This window comes from Aulonocara stuartgranti, assembly GCF_965226115.1.
Source record: "Aulonocara stuartgranti genome assembly, chromosome: 3".
NCBI classification, from domain to species: domain Eukaryota; kingdom Metazoa; phylum Chordata; class Actinopteri; order Cichliformes; family Cichlidae; genus Aulonocara; species Aulonocara stuartgranti.
In genome coordinates this window covers 35,590,816-35,601,966 of record NC_138941.1, presented here as the reverse complement: position 1 = coordinate 35,601,966, position 11,151 = coordinate 35,590,816, and the positions used below count along the sequence as shown (strand labels likewise).

Genomic DNA, 11,151 nt, shown 5'->3' with positions numbered 1-11,151 from the left:
GAACAACAATAAATATAGCAAGAGTAAGAATAAGAAGACTAAATATATATACACTTTGAGACTGAGGTAAGGGGAGCAAATATACACTTTGGGGTAAAGGGGTTAATAACAGTCTAAAATTTACAATTGAGATTTAAAGTGACTTTGAAGTGGTTTAAAATGACCAACATAGCAACTTTACGGTTTACAGTGTGAATACACATCAACTGTAGTCAGGTGGTCACCGTTTCACTAATTGTGACACTTCTGGAATCAATTAGATGTACCTCTGTTGAATTGATTGTTAATTTAAAAGATTCTCAAAGTCAGAATTTCTTCCCCACTTTAAGGCACTCCTTCTTGGTATGGCTTCTTCCTTGCTAGTGCTTCCCCTGGTGGACACATTGTGCAATACATTTTATTTATGTTCATTTTCATTTCTGTTTTAACAAATAATTTTATGCATTGATACCTAGAGACTAGCAGAGTAGAGCATTGGCTTAGCATATTATAGTGAAAACTTGGGGTGTTCTTTTTATGATAATTTCTAACTGCTTAAGTATATTCTTCTGACTCTATTGGAGTAGTTTTTTGCTCAGAGGTATGAGCTGTCACACAGGTCAGAAATCTTTAAATCATCCATCCAGGTGGTCGTAGGAATAGGAATATCTATATTTTAAAGGGTTTTGCTCATTAGCAAATGTATTCAAGCACTTTGCAACTTGTCCTTTTAATGTGTGCCTTTCTCTTGTTTTGTATATATTACTCTTGTTTGTTATTTATTCGTGTTGTCTTACTATTTATATGTCCTGTACAGTTTGTGTGGAGTACCCACAATGTTGTTGTACATGTACAATGACGATAAAGAGCTATTCTATTCTATTCTATTCTATTCTGCATATTTCTGGCTTTCTTCTGATCTCTGGCAGATTAGTTTTGAATGAATTTTCATTTGAAAAATAAAATGAAATAAAATAAATAATTTACTTACACTGGGTCTTAGGTCAACCTCTCAGTTAACTTAGAGCCTGAAATTAGCGTTCTTTCCTTTTAAGGCCCACTCCCTTTAAGCCAACGTTCTCCTGATAGGCTATCCCTTACAAACAGAAGGTTTCAATACTAGGTGGGTGGGGCCTCTGTGCTCACAGCCAAAGCTGTGTGTCTCAGATATTAGATGTTAGGCATATCCACTCTTTTTGACATCATACTGTGTTTAGTGCAGTCTGTAGCCAGAGATTTTCATACCCTGACTTCATTGTTTAACTCTGGTTGTGTTTAATATGTTCATCAACCACCGTCACAGTGAAAGAAAATGGGAAATAGGTGCAGCGATTTATTGAAATATCCAAATGTGCATGGTAATACAGCATATACAGCTAGGTCAATATATATTTGGACACTGCCTCAAGTTTTGTTTTGTTTTGTTTTGTTATCTGTTTACTGAAACATATTCCAATTATAATTCTATGATGGACATGGACATATTGTGTAGAATGTCAGCTTTCATTTGAATTGGATGAAGGGTTTAGAAGTTTCAGCTCCTTAACATGTGCCACCCTCTTTCGAAAGGGACCAAAAGTAAGTGGACATTGACTCAAAGGCTATTTAATGGGCAGGTGTGGGCAAATCCTTCATTATGTCATTATCAATTAGGCAGATAAAAGGCCTGGACTTGATCTGAGGTGACTGTGTAGTGTTTGCATTTCGAAGATTGTCCAACATGCAGTCAAAGGAGCTCTCCGTGCAAGTAAAACAAGACATCCTTAAGCTGTGAAAACAGAAAAAGTAAACAAAAACATGTGTTAAAACTGTGTTATCTTTGGCATTTTTTGTCACTTCAAGAAATTAGGGGAAATTTTGCAATTTAAAACTGGTCCTCTGCTAAGTTTTCTGTCACGTGTAGACACAACACTGGTTCATCCCTTTGAGTTAGGTGCGTTTATATGGTTAAATGATTAATAGGTCGGTGTAAATGGTTGAAAAAGCAAAAAACATTCCTCTGAAAATGGTCAGGCACAAGGACACAGCAGCTAATGTCCAAAGAAAAACTTTGACAGACCTACAGAAACCCTAAAAAACTATTATTTAAGACCACTTCAAAAATAAATCACAAGAAGTAAAATATAAAGAAATGAAGGGTAGCGCTAGACTTTTTGCACAAAGCTGTGTGTAGACACAAAATAAGGAAAATAAAATGGGTCCACGTTAAACATTAATTGAGATATACTTTCCCACACATCTCCAGCGCATTGCAAAATTAATTGTTAGCCTTGGCCTTTTAATAAAAACTATAAAAAATTAAACAAGCAATGCATTGAACAAAAATAAACTTGTTCTCTTTTTTTACTTATACAATAAACCTATGTAGTTTTCCATCGTTGTTTACAGCTGCTGGAGAGAAGGGGGGGTAAAGCTATTCCAATAAACAGAGTTTTTATTATGCGTGGAAGGGTGGGTGGGCCGCATGGTGACGTTTTCTGTACACCCCACCACACACACGCGCACAGACACGCACATCGTGGCTGGCGGAACCAATTACATCCCCTCTTGTTGGTGTACATGCCAAATGAGCACCCGCACAATCGGGCTCCACTGGCTGTCCCCCCGCGTGCATCTCCGGCTCGTGTTCGGACCGCAAAAGTATCCAGAAACAGCCACACGGCGTAGTTTCGCTGCCAGAGGGGAGGGGGACTGTTTCTGCTCCTGTCGGTCGGTCTGCGCCCCGCTCGCTGCTAGCCCACCTTTGACATAAACACGGCTGAGAGCAAATGGCAGAGCAGGAGGAGCAGCCGATAGCTGGCCGGTCGCTGACGGGACAAGCGGTGGCTCTTGCCCGGCTACTGCACCATGAGTGTACCAGTCTGCTCCGGCTATACGTGAGTGATCAGAGTAGCCACTCTTTCTGCTTAGCTCATGCGGGTCATTCTGTCTGGGACGCTCCCCTCCCAGTTATTTGGAGCTTTCTTTAAAGCCGTAGTGTTTCAGTATCCAGGCAGCTTGCTACCTGTCGCTTTTGGACTGTGTCTGTCTTTCACAGCAGGATTTAACGCTGACTAGTTTGTTTTTGGAGCAGATACTGGAGGGAGGGGGGTAATTACACTAAAAAATACCCTCCACCCCCACCACTCAATTTCCCAAGGGGAACCTAATGGATAGATTGTATTGGATTTTTTTTTCCCCTGCTGCCATCCATCCTTTTAGAAAAGCTCTTAACCGATCAGTTTAATCAATGGTTATCTCTTGGTCCCTGAAATAGACTTATACTAAAATGAGATTAAAGGGTGCAAGGTAAGTGACCTGTTTGCATCGGAGTGGGACAAATTTATATTTATTTATCTTTTCAGACGGAGAGGGAGACCTTCCTGTCCAGCTACACCCCAGATGGGAAGCGCCTCGTGTCCGCGTCCCCAGAATCTGAGGAGCCCAGCACGGAGGAGCAGGTGCACTTGCTGCACTCTGCTCTGCGACAGTGCCTCGGGCTGCTCCACCGTGTCATCCAGAAGGAAGAGGAGGAGTGGGGCAAGCTGGAGGATGAGTACGAGTCCATGAGGAAGAACGTGCGAGCCCGACTGGAACACTTGCTCTACAGCACCAAAGGTTTGGTGGAGACTGACGGCACCAACCTGGAGGTTACCCCTGATAATCAGTGTAATGAGGTAAATGAGGTGCCGTTTCGGGGGTTTTGTAGTTAGTCATGTCCTTGTGGCCTTTCCTCTATTATGGTGACACTCACAACTGTCCACAGCCCATAACACATTAAAAGTGGCGGTGGGCAATACGGCCTCAAAATATATCACAATATTTCAAGAACGTTTGGGAGATTTCTGACAATCTAGGGGAAAATACCGAAGAACGTTTTATTGATACTTGCAACCTAGCAGCATTTTTCACCCTTTTCCAGTGAGCTGACACACTTCCTTATTGTGAAGTGTGAATCTATGGAAACAGGTGCCAGCAGCAGTTGCATTATAGTGCAATAGCAGTGACGAAGGACAGGAAAATGTGAGCTCAGAAGTAGCTTAGGTAGAGTTTTCCCCGGAAATTTTAACTAATGTATAAAATAACTTCTTCACACTGAGATCCAGTGTGAACCCTCTGCTCCCTCTAACTCTGCAGGAGCAGCACAGTATCATCACATAATAACACTGAAAATATATGCTTTGCCTGTGATGTTGTATCTCAGCTCAAGCTTTTTAACCAGCTGCTTAAATCCCTCCTTCACCGCCGTGTAACCGCATCAGTAATTTCCATCCACTGTCTGCTCTTCCTGACGCATCGAGTGCAGCTAGTGAGCGCTCCAGCGATGCTCGTGGAGTCATCTGATCGCTGTGTGGTGGCGCATCACCAGCTGATCATCTCTCCTCCTTCATTGCTTGGTAGTAATAGTGTGGTTTCTGTCTAATGTAGTGAACCAAGCTTGTCATTTCCACCTTCAGTGGGAGCAGATGTTTTCTGTTTTGTTTGGGCTTGTTGCAGTAGCTCCCTTTTTAGGTACTAAATCATCATCACTGGAGGCTGACGCACAGCTCTCGGCGTCAGACATGCCCAGGTTTGTCTCCTTTATTTATATTTATACTCTAGGGAATGTAAATGGTGTCGGAATAGCAGTAAAGTCAGCAGTGATTTATTTTACATCACGTAAAAATTCATACAGATATCATTGCATGTGATATGGTTCGACACAACCCTGATTAAAAATTAAACTTTGTGGCATCATATAGACTAAAACCGTGCATGCAGCGCAGTATGCTGTAAAGGTTTATTATGATGTGTCTTTATGTCCCTGGCTTTCTCCATGTAACTGATTTCAACCCTTTGACATCAGGTTGACCAAGTAAACCCCCTGAAGTGGATAAAATTCAGTTTCAACACCTACATCTATGAGCTTAAATGCATTTATTTTAAAGTCATCACAAAATCTGACTAAGAACCCGAAAAAAAAAGTTTATTTTAGAGTAGCCAGGCTCTGACTTTACATTCTCATCAGATGGAAAACCTAAAATCTCAGCACGGTTGTGACTAAACCCTGTATTACATGAATTACAGCTTTTGTGTGAATGTGACTAACGCTGTTTACAAACAGTTCAAATCATTAGTTCAGGCCCTGAAATGTTCAAGAAAACCCTGGTTGTATTTGTCCTTTTACATCGACAACAGACTAAACGGATGGATATTTCTCCCACAGGTTGGTGGGGAACAAAATAGAGGGCTGTAGGTCACCCCAATAGAGCACTTCTCTCCCAGACTGCTGGCTTACTTGGTGTTACTAGAGTATTTAAAAGTAGAATGGGAGGCAGAGGCTTCAGCTTTCAGGCTCTTCTTCTGTTGAACCAGCTCCCAGTTTGGATTAGGAAGACAGAAACCCTCTGTACTTTTAAAATTCAAATTCAAATTCAAATTTTATTTGTCACGTACACAGTCATACACAGTACGATATGTAGTGAAATGCTTGGACAACTGCTCGTGACCTAAAGAAAACAAAAAAGGAAAAGGCTATGAATAAGATAGGAAATAAATATGAAAAATTAAAAAGGGTAAATTTAACTAGGAAGGAATAAAATATAAATTAAGGTTAAAAATGAAATAACTGTACAACACAAATTAGAATGAAGGGTAAATTTAACTGGGAAGAATAAGATAAAATATATAAATTAAAGTTGAAAATAAAATAACTGTACAACAAAATACACAATATAGAACTATATAAGAATGTATGAAGAAATCTAAATATAAATAAATATATACACAATAACAGCAGCTGTACAAGTATTAACTGGAAATGAAGAATATAGTGACCAGTGTTGTGCAAAACCAAAGTCCAGAAAGTCCAGTGTGTGTGTAAGAACCATATGTGTGGGTCAGTACTGTGTGGTGGTGTGATTGAGAGACCGTATCGCCTGCGGGAAGAAGCTCCTCCTCAGTCTCTCTGTGTTGGTCTTCAGGGAGCGGAATCGCTTTCCTGACCTCAGCAGAGAGAACAGTCTGTTGTTGGGATGGCTGAGGTCCTTCACCATCTTCCTGGCCTTGGTCCAGCACCGCCTGCTGTAGATTGAGTGCAGGTCAGGGAGCTCGGAGCGGATGGTGCGCTCAGCTGACCGCACAACCCTCTGTAGAGCTCGTCTGTCCTGCATGGTGCTGTTCCCGAACCAGGTTAAGATGTTTCCCGCCAGGATGCTCTCTATGGTGCACGAGTAAAAGTTCCTGAGCACCTTGGAGGGCAGTTGGAAGTCTCTCAAGCGTCTGAGGTGGTAGAGACGCTGTCGGGCCTTTTTCACCACAGTGTTGATGTGACAGGACCATGACAGGTCCTGCGTGATGTGAACTCCGAGGTATTTGAAGCTGTCCACTCTCTCCACTGGGCACTCGTTGATGACGGGGGTCTGGTAGTTCCTCTCCTGCTTAGTGCTGAAGTCCACTATCAGCTCCTTTGTCTTACTGACGTTTAGAAGGAGGTTGTTCCTCTGGCACCAGTTCTCCAGATTCCTAATCTCCTTCAGGTAGGCCGTCTCGTTGTTATCAGAGATCAGGCCCACCACGACGGTGTCGTCAGCAAACTTGATGATGGTGGTGGAGCTGGTAGTGGCCACACAGTCATATGTGTACAAAGAGTACAGCAGGGGGCTCAGAACACACCCCTGGGGGGCTCCAGTGCTGAGAAATTAGGCCTAAAACTTTCCTTTTTGATGAAGGATATAGTTAGGGCTGCATCAGGTGACCCTGAATCCTCCATTGCTGCTGCAAGCTTCCCATAATCCACTGTTTATTCTTTATTCACTTTTTTCCACACATTGTGGCTCTCTTCCACAGTGTGTCTCTGTCCTTTCTTCCTCCCCTCACATCCAGCAGATCCAGTCCCATGTGGTCCCAGCAGATAGCCGCTCCTCCCTGAGACTGGTTCTGCTAGAGGTTACTTCCTGTTAAAAGGGAGTTTTTCCTTCCCTTGGTTGCCAACTGCATGCTCATAGGGGATCGTCTGATTATTGAAGTCTTCACCTTACAATATAAACCACCTTAAAGTGACTCCTGTTGTGATTTGGCACTATATAAAACTGAATTGAAGCACCAAATATTTAATGTGAAGTCATCTGGTTGTTGATAACTTCAGATGTATGCTAATGGTACTTTGTAGCCATTGGATGTGTGATTTAAGTGCTTGTGTGTGAAATTGTCATTGTCAAATATAAAGGGCGGCATTAATTTTAATTAGTTATTTAGTAAACAATCCAAATGAGTTTCACCAAGTGTGGACATGTTCATTAGGCCAAAACAGTTTCTTAGCAGATTTTGAATGCAAGGGCTCACTCCTAATGAGAGACATCTATTGCTCTGTCTTGCTCTCTTCTGTGTAGGAAACCGACGGCTCTGGGGGAGTTTTCGGGTTCAAACTCTGGACCTACCAAGTGCTGCTGGAGCTGATCCACTGGTCTGATCATGCCGCGAAAACTCTCCATGTGTTGCACACGGAGAGAGGAGGAGCAGAGGAGGCCTAAATTCCCTAGTTAGAGTCGATCGGCATCTACGAACGAGCTTATTCAGCAGCCAGCTTTCCCCTTGATGTATTCCAAATTCAAAATTGTAAGGTGATGTGGAATATACTCTGTGAACACTCAAATAAAATCCCAGCTAAGCTCCTTTAGCCAAGTAAACAGCTTTTCTTAGGCATTACTATTTCCACAGCAAGCGCTAAAGAGCCCTCTGGTTTCCCACAGTTGTCGGTTCTTTGGACAAAAAAAAAGAGTGTGCAGACTTTACACTTGTGTAACCATCAGTTTGCTTTGTGCAGTGGCATTTAAGAGCGTTTGAAAGTGACTTTTTTGTGTATGCTGTGTATACCGTAATTTATTTTATTTAAGTAGATTTACTTTTGATGACTAACTACCTGCTGTTCTTAACACTCCAAAATCTGACTGCTAGACTAACACCATAAAAACACGACTGTTAAACTGTGACTGACATGCAGCTAAATATGTAGCCATTTACTAATTTAAACAGCTTTTTTTCATGTACCACGTTACTAACACATCTAACGATTCCAAATTAGATTTCATGTTGTCGTGTATAGGCTGGCCGATCGGATGTTTATGGGGCTGGCACAGTCTGTGATGATCAAGTGTCATGTTTTGCTGCTTTGGTCGCCAGGTTCTCTCCTGTTGTTATACTTGAATTTGCTGCTACACTGTTCACAAGTTGGAACTATTAGACCAGTGGTTCTCAAACTTTTTTTTTTTCTCTCCTGCCCTCGGATGGATATTTTACAGTAGAGCCGTACTGTCTGTTACCAAAACTATCAAACATTCTGAAACGCAGCGATTTCACTGTAGTCTAAAATGCCTGACACAGTATACGCTCACGCAGTGAATGAGCTGTGACTTGCACACTTGCCGGTATGGTGAATATCCGATGACCATGCTTTTCTTTTATGTCTGTGATGAATAACTGGATGTTTATTGAAGATTAAAAGCTCATCTTAATCTTTGTTTTTTGTTGGTAATGGTTCTACTTTGTCTTCTGGGTCGTGTCCTATGAACTCTGATGTCAAGCGTGTCGCTGTGGCATTGGATACAAGTTAATTCAAGCCACACTGTAAAAGATCAAATATCTATAATAAACATGGCTAGGGCATCAAGTCTGAGGCATGCAGACAGTATGATGAACTGCACTTAGGATTAGGTTTTTAGACAATTGCACATTTCGGTCTAATTTTTTTTCTTTGCAAACCACTACGGAGGGTTTTAATGCAGTTTTCAGCTTTAACTTCAGGGCTTTAATGAAAATACTGCTTGACCTTTTTAGAAATTACGATCATTTTTATACACAACCCCCATTTTTAGGAACTGAAAAGTCCCTGGACAACTGGCTTGTCTGTTTATTTAAAATCCACTTTGGTGGCATACAGAAGCATAATGACAGAAATTGTGTCAATGTTACTACTGACCTAACAGCAGGTCATACCCAGCAAACATGCCCCCTTCCTGACGCAGCCCTCAAGGGATAGTTATCTCCTAGCTGTTTTGGTGCCAAGAAAATAAACCATTAGTATAGATGAGGGGTGGACACTTAATTTTCCAAAGACCTCCTGTGAGAAACTGGGACTGTTGTGAAAGGCTGCACCAGTAAGATTAACTCCATTCTGCTCAATTTCATCTTTTTATAAGCTTGGTGCGGACCTCCACTGCAGTCACAGTTTTTCAAATAGCCTCTTAGGAAAATGAATTGTCCACCTCTGATAATAAAAATATGATTTAGACTTGTCACATAATATGTAATAATTGGTAAATCATTTCAATTTTGTGTTTACTTTTTCTTTGCTTTTTAAACCAGTCGCACTTTGTTTTAGGTTCTTGTTAAGATCGCTTGAGCAGTACAATTGCTGATCATGGATGACCCTGAGGACATGTAACGTCTAGTGAAGTAAGAGAGAGGAAGGTTCGGTAGTGGTGTAAGTCGGGGGAATGATTGAAGAAAAAGCATAAGAGTTCAAAGACCTCTCCCATGTGATATATAAGCCACAACCATCTCACAACCTACATGCTACAATGTAACAAGCTCATCGACAAGTGTGTCCTCTCTCTGAATAAAATCAATGTCTGAAAGTCGTGATGCACACAGCATAGCACCCATGAAGCTATTACATACAAACGTTGCATACTTAAGCGTCAGTATATAACAGAGAGGTAATGCTGCTGCAGCTGAGATTAGGTCAAAGGTCATTTTACTGTACATCTGTTGATATATTAAGCAGTTATCATAAAATGTACAATGTTACTCTTTCCCATCATTGTTTAATATATTTTATGATACTTTAGTCCTTTCTCTTTAAAAAAAAAGTGTGAAAAAGTCAACACTGTATTCGAAACTGTTTCCTGCTTTGTAACCAACAAATCACTCAACATAGAAAGAAACTGTGTGTTTACTTTCACTGAGGCCAAGTAATTTACATTAAAGATGAATTTCACTACAGGACATCAACACCTGTAGGGATGGTGCTTAGGGAACGCTGAGAAACTTTGTTACATGACATAAAAGAATACAAACACAAAAATGCATGCATTTTCAAAAAGATTTGAATTCTCGGATATTGTAGCACAAAAATAAATAGAAACTGAGGGAAAAAGGTCAATGCAGAATAAAAGGATTTCCATGATCAGTTTGCCACAGCAGCATTTTGTGTCTTTTTTGGGGTCAGGTCACAGATTCTCAAGATTATCAGACACAATTTTATCCCGAGCTAAAGCAGCGTGAAGAAATATTCCACAACAAGTAAACTGATCCATGCCACCCACCATTTTTATCCTGAAGCCATAACTGGTTTCCATGAGAAACAAAAAAAAAAAAAAAAAAGCAGGAAGAAAATGACTTTGCGTTTTCACTTAGGGAATTGCATGTAATGATTTTTCACATTTGCGAAGCTACATTTCTTGAAACCTTCCACCTTTTTATCTCAAAAGTGCAAAAGCCAGTTGTTAAAAATACATTCACAAAATCTCCGACTCTTGACAACACCAAACATCAAAACAGTTTTATCAATGCTCACAGCCAATGTTTTCAGATCACACACACAGCGCACCGATGGTAAAAAAAGAAAAAGAAAAAAAGAACCACACAACTGTGTAAAAAACAAAACAAGAGAAAAACATGCAGTTAAATCATATATTATCATTATATGATGTGAATATGTATACAGCAACATTCAGGATTGCTACAAAATGATAAATGATACGTGACCTCTTTGTCCTGCTTCATTCATCCATATATGCAAACCAAAGATAAAATTGTTAATAAAGCCTTATGTAACGTGTACTTTGTCTCGTGTTTTCTGAAATTTTCTGAAATCGTTCGTTTTTGAGTGAGAAAATGAGTTTCAAAGTATTGTAATTATTTAAGTGGCGTATTAAACATATTAAACATTCACTAGCAGGGGAAACAAGTAAGTCTTTCATTTTTGTAAAAATGTGTTATGTATATGTATTGTCATTGAGCAAATAAGAACATCACCAGCCAACCCCCCTTATCTCTAAAAAAAAACAGCTTTTCGTGCACTCAGAAAACCTGTTTTCATCTTTGTGATAGTCCATTTTGCAGATGGTAATTAAAAATGTTTATTTAGCTTTTCAGCTTAAAAGTTAGGGCAATTTTATCAACGTATAATCATTCTGTATATTATACACTAAC

At 40.4% G+C, this 11,151-nt stretch overlaps 1 protein-coding gene across 1 annotated transcript; it reads left to right on the top strand.

Moving 5' to 3' along the window:
• Positions 1–2,428: 2,428 nt before the first annotated feature.
• Positions 2,429–8,455, top strand: LOC309703315 (ciliary neurotrophic factor-like). Its single transcript, XM_082528098.1, has 3 exons — positions 2,429–2,855; positions 3,324–3,635; positions 7,329–8,455. The coding sequence occupies exons 1-3, from the start codon at positions 2,748–2,750 to the stop codon at positions 7,467–7,469; spliced, it is 561 nt and encodes a 186-aa protein (XP_082384224.1). The 5' UTR covers positions 2,429–2,747; the 3' UTR covers positions 7,470–8,455.
• The last annotated feature ends 2,696 nt before the right edge of the window (positions 8,456–11,151 follow it).

Excerpts from the sequence above, each read along its gene's own strand:
- LOC309703315 (XM_082528098.1), top strand. The coding sequence starts at position 2,748 with ATGGCAGAGCAGGAGGAGCAGCCGATAGCTGGCCGGTCGCTGACGGGA. Across the intron at positions 2,856-3,323 it reads CCAGTCTGCTCCGGCTATAC|ACGGAGAGGGAGACCTTCCT; the intron begins GTGAGTGATCAG and ends TTATCTTTTCAG. Across the intron at positions 3,636-7,328 it reads CTGATAATCAGTGTAATGAG|GAAACCGACGGCTCTGGGGG; the intron begins GTAAATGAGGTG and ends TCTTCTGTGTAG.